General features: G+C 38.5%; 2 protein-coding genes and 1 long non-coding RNA gene across 6 annotated transcripts; 2 read left to right on the top strand and 1 right to left on the bottom strand.

The window, feature by feature from the left end:
• Nucleotides 1-1,116: 1,116 nt before the first annotated feature.
• On the top strand, nucleotides 1,117-13,597 carry LOC110923907 (beta-amylase 8). 4 transcript variants are annotated; one of them, XM_022167959.2, is made up of 9 exons: nucleotides 1,117-1,590; nucleotides 2,585-2,788; nucleotides 2,874-2,954; nucleotides 3,681-3,884; nucleotides 3,964-4,158; nucleotides 10,788-10,952; nucleotides 11,311-11,571; nucleotides 12,417-12,849; nucleotides 13,362-13,597. In XM_022167959.2, the coding sequence occupies exons 1-9, from the start codon at nucleotides 1,234-1,236 to the stop codon at nucleotides 13,385-13,387; spliced, it is 1,926 nt and encodes a 641-aa protein (XP_022023651.1). In that variant the 5' UTR covers nucleotides 1,117-1,233; the 3' UTR covers nucleotides 13,388-13,597. The 4 variants fall into 4 exon arrangements, with proteins under 4 accessions (XP_022023651.1, XP_022023652.1, XP_022023653.1 ...); XM_022167960.2 differs by having other exon boundaries at nucleotides 1,163-1,590; nucleotides 13,330-13,597; XM_022167961.2 differs by having other exon boundaries at nucleotides 1,163-1,590; nucleotides 13,345-13,531.
• A 108-nt stretch (nucleotides 13,598-13,705) lies between these two features.
• On the top strand, nucleotides 13,706-14,677 carry LOC110923908 (PRA1 family protein E). The gene has a single exon (XM_022167962.2). The coding sequence runs from the start codon at nucleotides 13,736-13,738 to the stop codon at nucleotides 14,441-14,443; it is 708 nt and encodes a 235-aa protein (XP_022023654.1). The 5' UTR covers nucleotides 13,706-13,735; the 3' UTR covers nucleotides 14,444-14,677.
• Nucleotides 14,678-15,672: 995 nt separating this feature from the next.
• LOC110922754 lies at nucleotides 15,673-17,020 on the bottom strand. The gene is made up of 2 exons (XR_002583456.2): nucleotides 16,645-17,020; nucleotides 15,673-16,292 (listed from the first exon to the last, which is right to left on the bottom strand). It is a non-coding gene; the product is annotated as an uncharacterized LOC110922754 (long non-coding RNA).
• Nucleotides 17,021-17,766: the final 746 nt, after the last annotated feature.

The following is a 17,766-nucleotide window of genomic DNA, read 5'->3' as shown; positions in this document are numbered from 1 at the left end:
ATTGTTTTTTTTCCATGCCACCCCACCCACGCTCCACCATACTCCTTTGAAATTGGCTTTTGGTCTTGGGTGCCCCATAGTCCACGTGTCGCACCATGCCCCCAACCCAGCCCCACCATACCCTACGGTCTAAACTATATTTGAAACTAACACGGGTAAACTATATTTGGAATTCGCTATCTGCAACACATACAACCTCTGCAAAAGCAAATCATATACCAACTGTACTACAACCCTAAAAATAAGTAACCAACAAACAAGAGACCTCTTAGGTACAACCAATTTAGACTGCAATTTGCAATATCACGGAACATACAAATACTAAAACTACCAGATTAAAGCAATCGATGTGGCATAAAAATTCTCATTTTTTTTATGATTGGGGAGGTTAATGACATCTAAAAATACATTATTTAAAATATTTACTGAAACTTTAAAGTCGAATGATAAAACTAAGTAGCATCATACTCGAATTTTCAACTTTAAACATGGAATCGGAAGATCGTTGCAAAACGGAGTAGGAATTTCAAAGAAAATAAGTTATTTTTACCTATATTGCACAAAGAATGATGACGTAAAGACCCTAATGGGACTGGAATGAGAGCGGGAGAACGACAATTATTTTAATAGGGTTTCACGTTTGATATAATTGACTTATACATTATCATTTATATTAAATAGTTTATTTATTAAATAATATATCAGTGCTAATTTTGATGTGTTAAGTAAAAATTAATTCTTAATATCCTTAATAAACCAACAAACAAACGAACCCAAACAGACATAAACAAACATAAACGAACACGTTACCGAACGTTCACGAACATAAATGAACAAACGCGGCATTTGTTCATGTTTGTTTGTTTAACTAAACGAACGAAATTTCTTGTTCGTGTTTGTTCATTTATTAAACAAATGAACACAAACGAACTTCTCGCCGAACGGTTCACGAACTATTTGGCAAACGTTTGGTTCATTTGCAGCCCTAGATATGGGTTTTGCACGAACCCGCAAAAACCCCACACCTATCACTTCAATATTTATTTATTTATTTTTTTGAACGTCAAATTCATAGACCAATAAATAAAATATATTATTTGTTTTCCTTTTAACTTTCTCTTCAATTATTTGTTTGTAAAATGACGTAATCATGTTCTGGGTGTATCTATGGCTATTCTTGGGGTTTAAATGTAACTGCCTCTGCATCCACAGTGTTGACAAAATGAAGTAGAAATGAACACCACCAATCACGACGGCAGCCACTCACAACCACCGCAGCAGCAGCGCCGCCCACGCGGCTTCGCTGCGGCGGCGATATCAAACACCACCGTAACCACACCGACCACCACCACCAATCCAAGAACCACTAGAAAGGAGAGAGAAAAAGAAAAAGAACGAACCAAACTTCGTGAACGCCACCGTCGAGCCATCACCAGCCGTATGCTCGCCGGTCTCCGCCAGTACGGCAACTTCCCGTTACCTGCACGCGCCGACATGAACGACGTACTCGCCGCCCTTGCTCGTGACGCCGGCTGGATCGTTGAGGCTGATGGCACCACTTTCCGACAATCTCAACCCTCTTCTAAATTGGTCAGATCATTTTTTCATCTTTCAATTCATGTTCATTTGATGGTTCTCAGATTAGGGTTTTTAGTATTGAGCATACGGGACCATTAGACTTAAATTAAGGAACTGGAATCTTGAATAAAAATCGAAGCTTTATTCGAACGGGAAACATGAAAATAGAAGAAGAAACTAAACGCGATTGGCATGCCTGTGGGGCATGATTAGGGCTGTAAACGAACTCAACGTTCAGCGAACTGTTCGGCAGGAAGTTTATTCGTTTTATAAATTATCAAACATGAAAAAGGAATTTCGTCGATTAATTAAATGAACGAACACACGAACAAAGGTCGTGTATTAGAATGTCCGGTCGTTAGTAGAAACTTAGATCTTTGAAACATTAATTTGGGATAATTATGTTTATGCTTATCATGTCTAAGGAGTTGTTTGTTTAGCTCTTAATGAGGCTCTTAATGGTTCAGACTGTTTGTTTCGTGAGCAGATGTCTGAATGGTTAAGACATTTGCCTCTGAATGGTTAAGCATTATATTGAGTCTGAAATCTGAATGGTTAAGACCTCTAATCTGAATTGGTCAGACATTTGGCTCTGAACGGTTAAGCATTATACTGGCTCTTAATGGTTCAAACCTCTTACTGGTTCAACACCTAATGGTTCAGACCTCTTACTTGTTTAGCACTTAACCATTAAGAAGTTGCCAAACAACCCCTAACTTGTGATTTTGTTTTGGGATAATAATGTTTATGATTATTATATCAAGTACTTAACAAAGTGATTTTGGCTAATGTTTGGGTTTAAGAATGTTGTTTTAAAAAAAATAAATTAAATGATATCAGTTCGTTTGTGTTTGTGAACAAGTTCAATTCCTTAATGAATTTAAATATATATCAATACTAAAAACCCTTAATCTGATATATATTCCAATACTTAGTTGTTTCAAATTAAGCATTATTACATTTATGCCATTTCTATAGTTCCATCTTATATATGATTAATCAACAGGGTGTTTATCCCGGAAGATCAGTAGAAAGTCCACTGTCTAGTAATTCATTAAAAAGTTACTCAATGAAACCATCACTTGATTTTCCATCGTCAGTTCTCATAATCGATGACAGCTCATCACCTGCTTCTCTCGACTCTGTTGTAGTCCCAGAGAAATATAGTGTCGGTTCTATCGATTCACACGATTGTTTAGAGACCGATCAGGTTCGTGTTGTTGAATTCATCGAGCATTTGATTCTAAAAACAGCTAATGAAACATTACGGTTCACGACACTTGATCATATGGCAGCTTATGCAAGAAGGGCATAGTATTGATCATGAGTTTAGCTTCATAGGGACTGCGTATGTACCTGTTTATGTCATGCTTGGAGTAAGTGATTCGTTGTCTCAATTTCTGACGTAAAAAAAGAGTAAAATGCCATTTTCGTCCCCGAGGTTTGGCCAGTTTTGCGACTTCTGTCCAAATGTTTGTTTTTCCGCATGTGGATCCAAAAGGTTTAAAATCTTGCCATTTTCATCCGGCTCGTTAACTCCATCCATTTTTCTAAAGGCGATTTGGTCTTTTTTACTTTATGTACAAGCCTTTAGCATAATGTACAAGTATTCACAAGACCGAATTTCCCTTTAAATTAACAAAAAAGATGAAAATACCCCCGACTAAACGGAGAGTTAACCGCGGGGGGGGGGGGGGGGGGTGATAGTGCACGGTCCTCCCAACCGCCGGAGTGATCTCACTCTGGGAGCCACTACCCAACCAAGCTAGCTCCGGGGTGACTTCCCCATGCCGAGTTCTTACCCTGGGCGACATATGCCACTCCCAAGACTCGAACCCGGTACTTCTGGGAAGAGGTGGGTGTCGGTGGCCAACTGGGCTACCCCAGTTGGTTGGATTGATCCATTGGATTGAGTTAACGAGCTGGATGAAAATGGCAAAATTTCAAACCTTTTGGATCCACATGCTGAAAAAACAAACCTTTGGACGAAAGTTGCAAAACTAGCCAAACGTCATGGACGAAAATGGCATTTTACTCTAAAACAAATAATCGGTGCTACATTTATGATGTAATTTATTGAAATACCTGATTTAACGACGCAGACTGGGTCGATCAACAAATTCTGCCAGTTGATTGACCGTGAAGCTGTTAGAAAAGAGCTACGCCTTCTGAAATCATTACACGTAGACGGTGTATTCGTAGACTGTTGGTGGGGTATCGTCGAATCGCAAGGTCCGCAACGATATTGTTGGTCTGGATACCGGGAGTTATTCAACATCATCAACGAATTGGAGCTGAAACTACAGGTATCAAAGTATTAATAACTCAAATACGATTTAAATTTTAAACATTTATAACATTAGTTTTATTTTCTTGATTATAAAGGTTGGCCTGGCGTTTCACGAGTACGGAGGGAATGCTTCCGGGGGGATACCAATTCCCCTCCCCCAATGGGTTCTTGATATCGGTAAAGAGAATAATGATATTTTCTTTACTGACCGTGAAGGAAGAAGAAACACCGAGTGCTTATCATGGGGCATTGATAAAGAACGAGTACTTAAAGGAAGAACCGGTGTTGAGGTATGATTATTACGCTTTCACTTATTTAGTTATTTCCCACCTTTTCTTAATTTTTGAGTTAAGTGTCATTTTCGTCCCCGAGGTTTATCCAATTTTGCTGGTCCAGGCCAAATTTCAAATTTGTACCATTTCCGTCCATGGTATTGGTATTCTTGAAACATGCTAGTTCCGTCCAAAAACTTAACGTTTGTTAAAACCTGCCATTTAACGAAGGGTAAAAACGTCATTTTCTTTTTTCTTAAACCCTATTAATAGGGTTTAAAAAAAGGGAATATTATAGGGTTTAAAAAAAGGGAATATTGGATTTTAATAATCCCAACTATTCGTCGTTGGCCGTAATCAAACTACGTGAAAAGGATATCTGTTATTATGTCTCAAATATAGAGAAAACAAAGCCCTATATATAGAGTTGCTAATTACAATTAGATACCCTCTACAATAATAAGTTTGTCTAATATAATAAGAACATAGTCTAACATTCCCCCGCAAGTTGAGGGCGGGGAACGACTTGCAACTTGGACCGTAGAAACTCAAGTCTTTGTGATGACAAGGGCTTCGTAAAGATATCAGCGATTTGGTCATCAGTTGAGATGAATTTGATATCTAGCTCTCCTTGAGTAACTTGTTCACGAACAAAATGATAATCAACTTCAACGTGCTTCGTACGGGCATGAAAAACCGGATTGGCAGAAAGGTAGGTTGCACCAAGATTGTCACACCAGAGTGTGGGTGCCTTGCTATCCAAACCGAGTTCACGAAGGAGAGACTTTAACCAAATCAGTTCTGCAACAGTATCAGCTATTGCCTTGTATTCGGATTCTGTTGAAGATCGAGAGACAGTTCGTTGTTTTTTTGCAGACCAAGAGATGAGATTGGATCCCAAGTAGATAGCATATCCCCCCGTGGATCGACGATCGATTGGGCAACCAGCCCAGTCAGAATCCGAAAAAGCAGTAAGAGTAGAAGTCCAATTAGCGTCAGAGAAAGCTTGCAGCTGATAACCCGTGTTGTGACGAAACAATAAACCATAGTTGACCGTGCCTTTTAGATAACGTAAAATTCGTTTCACAGCAGCCCAATGATTCTCGGTAGGAGCATGCATAAACTGACAAACTTTGTTAACGGCAAAGGCTATATCGGGACGAGACAAAGTGGCATATTGAAGAGCCCCGACAGTCTGTCTGTATCGGGAAGGATCATCAAGCAGAGGACTATCATCAGGTAACAACACTTGAGAAGTAGCCATAGGAGAGGAAACGGGTTTACAATCTGCAAGACCAGCACGCTGAAGAATGTCAAGCACATATGTCCGTTGAGAAAGGACCAGATCCGCACGGTGATGAATAACCTCAATTCCCAAAAAATAATGTAGCTGACCCATATTCGTAAGAGCAAAGAGAGAGTTAAGACGCTCAACAATGCTGGTGATAGCGCCCTGATTATTGCCAGTGATTATAATGTCATCAACATACACAAGCAGATAAACAAGCGTGCCCGATGAGTTGAGAATAAACAGCGATGGGTCAGTTTTGGACCCATAAAAGCCCAGTTGACGAAGAGCAGTAGATAGCTTAGTAAACCATGCACGGGGGGCTTGTTTGAGCCCATACAAAGATTTGTTCAATAAACACACATAATCAGGCCTGGTAGGGTCAACAAAATCAGGGGGTTGGCGCATGTAAACTGTTTCCTTAAGATCACCATGTAAGAAAGCGGTTTGAATATCCAGTTGTCTCAAAGACCATTTGTTTGTGACTGCCAAAGATAAGACAGTTCTAATAGTAGCAGGTTTGATAACTGGGCTGAAGGTCTCGTTATAATCAACACCATGTTGTTGATGAAAGCCCTTTGCAACAAGACGGGCCTTGTACCTGCTAAGATTGCCATCCTGATCTGTTTTTAACCTGTAAACCCACTTACAATCAACAACGTTAGTATTGGGTACAGGAGGCACTAGTGTCCACGTCCCATTTCTATGTAGCGCAGCCAATTCGTCGGCCATAGCATGGCGCCATTCTAAAGACTTGTTAGCAACGGTAAAGGATGTGGGTGTAGTAGGTATAGCAGGGTGGGTGGTGGCAGTGTAAGCAGCGGGATCATAACGGGCAGGTTGTTTGGGATTAGGACGAAGATTAGGAGGACGAGTCCTGGGTGCCGGAGGTGGGATGGTGGGGTTTGGTGATGGTGGATCGTATGGCGATGATGTAGATGGTTGGGTTGGTTGAGGAGGTTGGGGTGTCGTTTGAGTAGGCTCGGATGGGATGGTGGGGTTTGGTGATGGTGGATCGGATGGCGGTGGTGTAGATGGTTGGGTTGGTTGAGGGGGTTGGGGTGGTGGTTGAGTAGGCTCGGTTGTGAAACCGGGTGGAGGTTGAGGGAAAATAGATACATACGGGGAGTCGGAAGGTAGTGGGGTTGGGGTAGGTGTAGGTTTATGGTATGGAAAAACATGCTCGTTGAAACGAACATGGCGAGCAATGTATGTTCTTTCGGTGGATGGGTCAAAGCAGCGGTAACCATGGTGAACAGGGCTATATCCAAGGAAGACACACGGGGTAGATCGAAAATCAATCTTGTGTCGATTGTGAGGACGAAGATAGGGAAAACATTGACATCCAAAGACACGAAGGAACGAGTAATCAGGTTTGCGTTTAAATATGTGTTCAAAGGGAGATTTGTTGGAGGAGACACGAGAAGGTAAACGATTAATTAAGTAAACAGCTGTTTCAAATGCAAAGTGCCAGAAGCGTTGAGGAAGATTGGACTGGGCCAAGAGGGTAAGACCAGTTTCCACAACATGACGATGACGACGCTCAACGAAGCCGTTTTGTTCGCTTGTGTGTGGGCATGAGCGTCGATGAATGATACCAAGATTTTGGCAAAAAGAAGTAAGCGGGCGAAATTCTCCCCCCCAATCGGATTGAATGGACTTCAACTTTGTGTTAAATTGGCGTTCAGCCATCTTGATGAAATTTGTTAGCACTGTGTAAACATCAAACTTATGAACTAAAGGATAAAACCACATGTATCGCGTATGATGATCAACACATAACAAAAAAAAACGATAACCGTCACAAGAAGGCGTAGGGGAAGGACCCCAAACATCGCAATAAACAAGATCCAAAACATTTTTACTACGAAACGTAGAGTCTGACAATGATAATTTAGAAGATTTGCCTAATTGACATGAAGAACATAAATTGTTGGAAAACTTGTCCGAAACAGGTAAAGAACAATTTGAAATAATAGAATGAAAAACTTGAGCATGTGGATGTCCCAGTCGTTGATGCCAAGTGTTGGAAGACGCTTTGACAGCAGTGAATGCAACTTTGGGTAAGGTCTTGAGTTGAGGAAGACGGATGGAGTACAATCCCTGTTCACTGGGGCCCGTTAGGAGGGTAGTGCGTGTAGACTCGTCCTTCACAACAAAATAAGAGGAGTGAAATTCAAAATAAACATCATTATCTTGACAAAATTTTTGGACGGATAAAAGGTTTTGTTTAAGTTTAGGAACATGGAGGATATTTGATAATTTAAAGGTTTTGTGAGGGGAGGCAAAAGAGGTGGATCCAATGTGAAAGATAGGTAAAGAGTCACCGTTACCAACAAGTAAAGAATCCTTACCAAAGTAGGCCTCCGAGTTGTCCATGCTAGATAGATCTGGAGTGGCATGACTATTGGCACCAGTGTCGGGTTTCCATGAACTGGATCGAGAGGTAGCATCTGAGTAACTTGCATAATTGGCCTGAGTTGTGGCACGAGGTTGATTAGGACATTGGGAGGGTAGATGACCTATCCCACAACGGTTGCAATGACCATATACTGTGTTTTGAGTGGAGGCCCAAGCAAATTGACGGCTGCTTGTAGAGTCCCGATTGCGAGAATTTGAAGCTGCCCGAGAATTGCCACGAGATGAACCACGCGCACCACGATTACCTCGGCTGTTGTTGGATGACCGAGGGGCAAAGTAAGCCTGTGGTTGGGGAGAGGCTGCAGGACTAAGTTGATAACCCAACTGAGATGCCATTAACTGAAGATTATTAAGCTGCTGTTGAATCGAGTCCACATTGGGCTGTTGATAACCCAACTGTGATAAGGGTGGGGCTGCTGGCCTGGTGCAGACGTGGCTAAAAGAGCCTGTGGAACCTGCGGGTTCGAGGCCAAGAGTCTTGTGATCATGTAATCATGATCACTCAACAGTCCGTGAAGCTCGTTAAAGTTAACTGGAGGAGAACGAGCGAGAAGGTTAGCTTTAAGGCCATTATATTCCTCTCTAAGTCCTGCGAGAGTGAGCATAACAAGGTCTTTATCTTTCATTGGTTCACCTATATTAGCCAGGGCGGTTGCATACTCCTGTGCTCGGCTGAGGTAGTCAGCGGGTTTTTCATCACCCTTCATGGTGATCCGAAGTAACTGATTTTTAAGGGTGAATTCATGGGAAGATGTGACAGGGGCATATGCCCGTTCTAAGGATAGCCAAACTTCACGTGACGTTTTGCCCTGGATGTGCTGAAACGAATCCTCAGAAACAGTAGAAATAAGAAGCATACGAATATGGGCATCATTAGAAACCCATGGAAGATAACTTGGGTTGTCGGTTGTGGCAGATTCGTTGGTGACCTTCTGTTCTGGACAGGGAATAGTGCCATCTACATAGCCAAATAAGTTGTGAGAAGTGAGGAAAGACTCAATCATTGATCTCCAGTAACCATAATTTGTAGGTTATATAGGGTAAAGTTCTTGTACAAATAATCTTAACATACTAAACATACAAATTGAAGGAAAACTCAAAAAGACAAGGTGGCATTTTTGTAATTATCAATAACTATCAAAGTTACTCTACAAATACCTCTAAAAAAACCTAACCACTCCCCCCACCCCCAAAAAAAACCTAAACCCCCCACCCCCAAAAACCTAAAAAAAAAACCTAACCCCCCCCCCACCCCCCAAAAACCTAAAAAAAAAACCTAACCCCCCACCCCCAAAAACCTAAAAAAAACCTAACCCCCCCCCCCACCCACCCAAGCTAAAATGCTAAAAACTAAACCCCCCAAAAAACCTAAAAAAAAAAACTAACCCCCCCCCCCCCCACCCCCAAAAACCTAAAAAAACCTAACCCCCACCCCCAAAAACCTAAAAAAAACCTAACCCCCCCCCCCCCCCCCCCCACCCAAGCTAAAATGCTAAAAACTAAACCCCCAAAAAACCTAAAAAATCTAAAAAAATAAAAAAAAACACACAAATTATTTTATTTTTTTTAACATTTTTTATTAAAAAATCGCTACTTTTAGTAGCAGCAAAAAAAAAAAAAAAAAAATTTTTTTTTTTTTTTTTTTTGCTAACGAAATGTAGCGATTTTTTAATAAAAAATGTTAAAAAAAAAATTGTGTTTTTTTAGGTATTTTTGTTTGTAACTTTGATAGTTGGTGGTAATTACAAAAATGCCACCTTGTCTTTTTGGGTTTTCCTTCAATTTGTATGTTTAGTATGTTAAGATTATTTGTATTTGATCTTTTGCCTTTAGGGTAAAGGCAAATTTATGAGAGTTGTGGGTAGTCTTTTCTTGATTGCTGAAGGTGAGAATGGCTGCCATGAGTAATCAGAGAGGGTTGATTGCCTGGAGTTGATTTGGCGGTAGTAGGGTTTTTGGCCGCAGGTTTGATTTGGCGGCAGTAGGGTTTTTTTTTTTTTTTTTTTTTTGGCCGCAGGTTTGATTTACTCTGATACCAAATCAAACTACGTGAAAAGGATATCTGTTATTATGTCTCAAATATAGAGAAAACAAAGCCCTATATATAGAGTTGCTAATTACAATTAGATACCCTCTACAATAATAAGTTTGTCTAATATAATAAGAACATAGTCTAACAGCCGTCAACAGTCCCAACTTAAAAAAAAAAAAACCACTGGCAGTCCCAACTATTGACATATTGGCAACAAATGGACCCTGACTATCAGAACCCTAACGCCGATTAGTCTTCGGTCGCCGGAAAACCGTTTATGTCCAGAAAAAGGTTTCTAAAGGTCCGATCTAAGGTTACAAAGAGGTTTGGGACGAAAATGTTGAGTTTTCCGGCGAAAAAAAGAAGTTTTCCGGCGAAAAAGGAGTTTTCCAGCGACTTTATAATTGGGGTTTTTACTAGAATTACTAGAAAAAGGTTCCCAAAGGTCCATAATAAGGTTACAAAGAGGTTCGGGATAAAAATGTTGAACTTTCCGGTCAAAAATGAGTTTTCCGGCCAAAAAACGTTTTTCTGGAGACCGGAGACTAACGGCGTTAGTGTTCTGTTAGTCAGGGTCCATTGGAGGCCAATATGTTAAAAGTTAGGACTGCCAGTGGTTATTTTTAAAGTTGGGACTGTTGGCGGCCAACGACGAATAGTTAGGATTATTAAAATCCAAGATTCCTAAAAAAAGAGGATTAATAAAAATAGGAAAATGACGGTTTTACCCTTCATTAATCAGTAGGTTTTAGCAGACGTTAAGTTTTTGGACGGAATTGGCATGTTTCAAGAATGTCAGGGACATAAATGGTACAAATTTGAAATTTGGCCTGGACCGGCATAATTGGATAAACCACAGGGATGAAAATGGCAGTTAACTCTTATCTTAATATCTTCTTTTGGCAGGTATATTATGATGTTATGAGAAGCTTTAGAACAGAATTTGATGATATGTTTATCGAAGGTCTTATTACTGGTGTTGAAATAGGGTTAGGACCCTCGGGGGAGCTGAAATATCCGTCTTTTTCAGAAAAAACGGGGTGGATTTATCCGGGTATTGGTGAGTTCCAGGTATTATGAATTTTAATTATTATACATATTAATAATTAATTGAGTAAATTACGATTTTGGCCCCCTGTGGTTATATCACTTTTACCCTTTTAGCCCAAAAAGAAATCTTTTAACATCTGAGCCCCCAACGTCTTTTTTTCTAACCCTATTGGCCCCTAAAAGTAAATGGATGGGGTTAGTGTTAGGGGCCAAAATGGTTGGAAAAAAAGACGTTGGGGGCTCAGATGTTAAAAGATTCCTTTTTGGGCTAAAAGGGTAAAAGTGATATAACTACAGGGGCCAAATTCATAATTTACTCTAATTAATGTCTTCAATCTCAACTTAACATTTATCTAAAAAGATGCATTTTCTTTTGCAGTGTTATGATAAATATATGCAACAGAATCTTCATAAAACTTCAAATCTACGCGGTTACAGTTTTTGGGCGCAAGGACCTGAAAATGCTGGTAATTATAATTCCAGACCACATGAAACCGGTTTCTTTTGTGAACAAGGTGATTACGACAGCTATTACGGCCGTTTTTTTCTTAATTGGTATGCTCGGTTTTTAATTGATCATGCCGATGTTATCCTCTCTCTTGCAACCCTAGCATTTGAGGAAATACCAATAGTTGTTAAGGTAATAATTTTCATTAAATTTTCTGTTTATTAAAAGCTTGTTTGAGATTATTATTATTATTTTTTTATAATGAAAAAATTACACCGTTGGTCCTTGTGGTTTCTGCTAAATTTCAATGTTGGGTACTAATAGTTTTTTGTTGCAAAATGAGGTATTAATGTTCTAATTTGTTACAATGTTGAGTACTAAGGCCAAATCTTGTCACAATGTTGAGTACTAAGGCCTAACCTTGTTAACTTTTTTTGTTAAGTCTTACTAAAATGCCCTTTAATATCTAGAGAGTCTATTTTTTAATTAATTATATTTGACTAAAATAATGTAAAGTTTTATTTATATTTTTATATTTTTCTGTTTTATTTATATTTTTTATAAAATTAAATGGATTTGAGGTTTATTATTTATAAACTTATATATAATAATATGCTAGTAAAATAAACTTTTTAACTTAATCTAAATAATATTATATATAAACTCAAAGTTTATAAATAATAAACTTCAAATCCATATAATTTTATAAAAAAATATAAATAAAACAGAAAAATATAAAAAATATAAATATAAATAAAACTTTAAATATTTTAGTCAAATATAATTAATTAAAATTAGACTCTCTATTTATTAAAGGGCATTTTAGTCATTTTATTAAGACTTAACAAAAAAAGTTAACAAGGTTTGACCTTAGTACTCAACATTGTGACAAATTAGAAAGTTAATACCTGATTTTGCAACAAAAAACTATTAGTACCCTACATTGAAATTTGGCAAAAACCACAAGGACCAACGGTGTAATTTTTTTTTTTTTTTTATAATAATATGGTGAACAATTTAAAATTTTCTCTAGGCAGATTCCATCTGTTTATTGGTGGTATAAATCTACAAGTCATGCAGCCGAGCTGACAGCTGGATATTACAACTCGGCTAATCAAGACGGTTACTCCGCACTCTTCGAGATTTTGAAAAAATATTCGGTTATCGTTAAATTTATCTGCGAGGGGCTGCATCTTTCCAGTGACGGAAACCATGACGCACTTGCTGACCCGAAAGGGTTGACTTGGCAGGTATTGAATTCAGCTTGGGATAAAGGGTTGACTTTAGCTGGTCAAAATGCATTAATTTACTATGATAAAGAAGTATTCATGAGGTTAGCCGAGACTGCTAAGCCAATCAATGATCCAGATCATCATCACTTTGCGTTTTTCACTTTTCAACCGCCATTACCTCTGGTCGAAAATACTTCATGTTTCTCGGAACTCAACCACTTCATCGGATGCATGCATGGTATCGTACTATCGTGTTCCCTAACCCATGCTCAATTCTTTTTTTTTTTTTTTTTTTTTTTTGAGTTAAATGCTATTTTAGTCCCTGTGGTTTGGGTCATTTTGCCAGTTTAGTCCAAGGTTTAATTTTTCACCTGTGGGTCCAAAAAGGTTTCACCGTTGCCATTTTAGTCCACTGGATTAACTTCATCCATTTTTTCTGTTAATGAGAAGACCAATTCGGTCATTTTATATGTAATTCTGTTAACTAGAAGGGCAATTCGGCCATATAAAATGACCGAATTTGTCTTCTCGTTAACAGAAAAAATAGATGAAGTTAACCCAGTGGACTAAAATGGCAATGGTGAAACCTTTTTGGACCCACAGGTGAAAAATGAAACCTTTGGACTAAACTGGCAAAATGACCCAAACCACAGGGACTAAAATGGCATTTAACTCTTTTTTTTTTCACATATATTAATCTTGTTTTTACGATGTGTAGTCGATCGTTATGCAGTTACTTAATTCTTTCAGGAGAAAAAGCGGGGACAGAAATGTGAGGCGCGGTTTTGTTGGAGAAGACGCTACTGAGTACTGAACTTGTAGCCGTTTTAAACGTATAAAATATTCGATCATATAAATTAAATTTTGTATTAACTTTAAATAAATTATATTTTGTTATAATTGAATTGATTTAAAACTCAGCCTCACATTTGTTTGTTGTATAATGATCACACCTACTTTCCTGTAGGAAAAATTGACTGATCCAATGGTTATTTCCAAATTTACTTCAACAAGTGTAAGAATTTACTAAATTTGATGGTGAAACTTGATCCTTTTGCAATGATTACATGTTAATCTAGATCCAAAGTAGGGTGTGAAATCACTTCTTTGTTACATATCTTACAATGTCGAAGAATTCAACCGCCGCTGGTTATGGAACGCTCCCCACCAGCAATCCACCCGCCGGTTATGGAACGCTCCCCACCAGCAATCCACCCGCCGGTTACGGAACGCTCCCCACCAGCAATCCAGCCGCCGGTTACGGAACGCTCCCCACCAGCACCGCCACCGGTGACATACTGCCACCGTCAACACCGAACGCGTTGATTGCACGCGCCAGGCACCACACGGAGGACTTTATATCCAGGCGTCGACCATGGCGGGAGCTTTTCGATTACAAGGCGGTTACTTGGCCGCAAAGCTACAGCGACGCTACACGTCGAATCAAACAGAATCTTAACTACTTTCGGGTGAATTACGCGATGGTGACGCTTCTCATACTCTTTCTGAGTCTTATTTATCAACCGATTTCGATGATTACGTTTTTGGTCGTGTTCGTTGGTTGGTTTTTCCTTTACTTCTTCCGTGATCCACGTAGTCCGGTTGTGATTCTCGGCTACGTGTTTGATGACCGTGTTGTGCTCATGGCGCTGAGTTTGTTGACGGTGTTTGCCTTGGCTTGCACCGATGTGGGAGTGATTCTACTAGTGGCTATAGGCCTTGGGGCGGGTGTTGTGGTGATACACGCGGGAATCAGGAGCACGGATGACTTGTTTCTCGAGGAACCGGAGGTTACCGATGGGGGTTTGGTTTCGGTTGTTGGTGACAAGTAGTTTATATAAACGAGCGACGGTTTAAATTTATCAAATCAAAGCAAATTGTGGGAAGATCACAAGGGACATTAGTGTTGTTTTTTCATAAGGTTGAAATCAATTTCCATTGATCTTGTAGGCTGCAGTTTTGCTGTATAGTTGGTGAGGATCCCTTTTTCTCATTTGGTTTATTTGATATTTTTGCTATTATTGGGTCTATTTGCAAAATTTATTGAAACTTGAAGCTTGAATTTCAAGTCTAATTGCTCTTAATTTTATATGCTTGAATTTCAAGTCTAATTGCTCTTAATTTTAAGTATGGTACTTGTAACCTTTGAGATGTGGTTCCATTTTAAAATTGGGATATTGAATTTAAATTATCCAAACTTTTACCAATAGGCTAGGTTGATAACACTTTCAACTTTTGATTTGTACACCAGCACTTCCAACTTTCAACTTATTGGCCGATAACACTCCCTGACTAACTAAACCCTAACTCAGTTAGTTTTTGCTGATGTGACATCTGATGTGGCCAATTGGCTGACGTGGCAGTTGATGTGGTAGCTGGCATGGCATTTTTTATGACGTGGCAGCTGACTGTGTTAGGGTTATGTTACTTAGGGAGTGTTATTGGACAATAAGTTGAAAGCTGGGAGTGCTGGTGTACAAATCGAAAGTTGGGAGTGTTATCGGCCAATTGATGAAAGTTGGGGTTATTTAAATCCAATATCCCTTTAAAATTCAACATTTCAACCTCCACTGGTTTTATGTCTTAGTTCATTGAAGATCACCTGTCAATGTAAGTTACACTTTACCTGGCCCCACTAGTTAGTAGGTACTGGCGCGGTGTGTCACATTTTCTTTTAACATATTCTTACGATTATTAAAAAAAAGTATGGTAGCTTGACACAAGAAATTGTACAAGGGGCAATTCCGACATGACTCAAACACTAGCACCTGACAGCACTGCAATATCAAGGATTATACTGGAGCCACTGAGCCCGTAAACCATCAACAGATATGTGTCATAACAACATGAATGAACAAATAATCATATGACTGACTGACTACCATATGAATCTAAGGATGTATACACAAGCAAGCACATTATAGTTTGAGAAACAATTAACATACCAATGTTTCAGAGATCTAAATGAGTGTCAAAGAGACCATCTTTTAAGCACTTATTATACTAATAATATCAAAGTTCAAATCACTTTCAAACCAGATTAAAAGCATACAAATTTCAAGAGGGATAAAAACATTTATTACATAATAGGTAAGGTGCACAATCTGATACTGGTTTCTAAAAGAAGATAACTTTTAGGAACATTTCGTTACATTTGCTGTCATTTCAAGCAATCAATAGTGCACACAATTCCTTTTTTATCAATTCACAACATAAAACACCATCAATTCTATTTCTACTAAAATTAAAAAATCAACAAGTATCTACAACACATGTTCCAAAGGGCTTGTAGGCCGGTGATAATAAGGAGTGTCGTAAGGTGCTACCTTAGTCCGCTGCTAGACATTAGTAAAATATCTATAAGTGGATATAAAGGTGCGTGTGAGTTTGCCGTGTGGATCTTACCGAGGTGTCCCTCTTGTTGGACTCAGGGAAAACCATTTCGTGGTTGATCAGGCTGTGTTGAAGGCAGAATCAGAATCAAGGAGGGTCGCTAAGCATGAGAAAACCTGTACTGAGAATCAACATGTTTTCATTCCCTTTGCCTTCGATACTTTCGTGTGTCTTGCCCCTGAAGTTGTCGGTTTCCTAGATAGAGTGCAGAAGGTCGTGCACAACAATTTCTCGACGCCGTAGAATTGGATTTGCTATTCAAAGGGACTGCGGCACTAGCCCGTTTATCTGCCATTGTTATGTAATTTCTCGTAATTAATTTAGTAAATAAAATATTATGTAAAAAAAGATCCACAAACACATATCATATCACGAAACCAAATTCAAATTAGCATAATAAAACACAAATAACCAACTTTAAATCAAAATTAAACATCCATCATATGCAATAATAATACAAAACATCAAAAGAATCTGAAGATCTCCACCATCCACAAACATTCACAGCGGTTTCCGATTCACTTGATGCAAGGCGGGACCTGATATCTCTACACGGATCACGTCCGCGATACCGTTCCCGACCTGCACCAAGCGAATCAGAAACAGCAGTAACAAAACACAGATATCCGTCACCTCAAACCTGCAAGAAAAATCTGTGTAAACTGTAAAATCAACAGATCTGCAAGTTAAATGAACTAGATGGAGAGAGATGATGATTGATGAATGATGAATTGAAGAAGAAGAAGCCTATCTTTCAGTGAAGAGTTGTGAGGTTATTTAGAGGGTGAACAAACCAATGGTAGGGTGACACGTGGAGGTCCGGTGGCGAATTTATGATGCGGCAACTGGTGGTTGAGGGTTAGGGGTAAGAAAGGTGGGAGAACGGGATTCTGGTTTGGTGAATTGACGGGAATGGCCCTGATTCAAGGCGGTGTTGATACACATGGGGAGGGTGAAAGAGTAAAAAGAGGTGAGAAAGGGTAGCCGAGAGTTTGACCCTGGAATCAAAGTCAATAGCTGCCGCAGATTGAGATTGCAGAATCCATACACTATATCTATATCTATATATAATAAAAGAAACGATTTAGGACACTTGTCATTATATTAGGTTATCTCTTACAGATAATTATTATTTTAGTTTAATCTTTTAAAATTAACTATAGATAATAATCCTACTAAATATTATTTAGTTTAATATATTATGTTATAGATAACCCTTCAATTAAATATTATTAGTTTAATATCTTATAGATAAATATTATTAGTTTAATTTCAGTGAGTTTTATATATTCATAAATCTTAAGTATAAAACGACTTATTTCACTCTTCCATATTTAGACCATGCACACTTTACTTTGTTGTTTCACTTTACTCCATATTTAGACCATATACTCTACTTTAGTTCAATTTCTTTATACTTTATTCGGTTAACTTTATACTCGGTATTTCATATCCACCTCCATTTTTGTAGTGTTGTTTGTCACATTTGTAGCGTTGGTTATGGATCCATGATATGAAAACAAATTATGTTATCGATTGAAACAACCGATGATGTGAACATCTATATCTATATCTGTACTATATAGTTAAAGAAACCAATATTTGACACGTGTCATTCATTGGAGGCACCTATTTTGGGGGTTTTCCGCCTTTCTTTTATATTTATTATTTAGTATATAAATTAGATTTTTTACTATTATTAGTATTTTTATTATTTATCAAATATATTGATTACTTAAAATTTATATATAAGACTTTATCC

The sequence above is a fragment of the Helianthus annuus genome, chromosome 17 (assembly GCF_002127325.2).
Source record: "Helianthus annuus cultivar XRQ/B chromosome 17, HanXRQr2.0-SUNRISE, whole genome shotgun sequence".
NCBI lineage: Eukaryota > Viridiplantae > Streptophyta > Magnoliopsida > Asterales > Asteraceae > Helianthus > Helianthus annuus.
This window is presented reverse-complemented; position numbering and strand designations above follow the sequence as displayed.

What these genes read in the sequence shown, in the direction of transcription:
- LOC110923908 (XM_022167962.2), top strand. Translation starts at nt 13,736, where the DNA reads ATGTCGAAGAATTCAACCGCCGCTGGTTATGGAACGCTCCCCACCAGC.
- LOC110923907 (XM_022167959.2), top strand. Translation starts at nt 1,234, where the DNA reads ATGAACACCACCAATCACGACGGCAGCCACTCACAACCACCGCAGCAG. An exon ending in CGGGTATTGGTGAGTTCCAG is followed by an intron (nt 10,953 to 11,310) that starts GTATTATGAATT and finishes TTTCTTTTGCAG; the next exon opens with TGTTATGATAAATATATGCA. An exon ending in CTTCATCGGATGCATGCATG is followed by an intron (nt 12,850 to 13,361) that starts GTATCGTACTAT and finishes TAATTCTTTCAG; the next exon opens with GAGAAAAAGCGGGGACAGAA.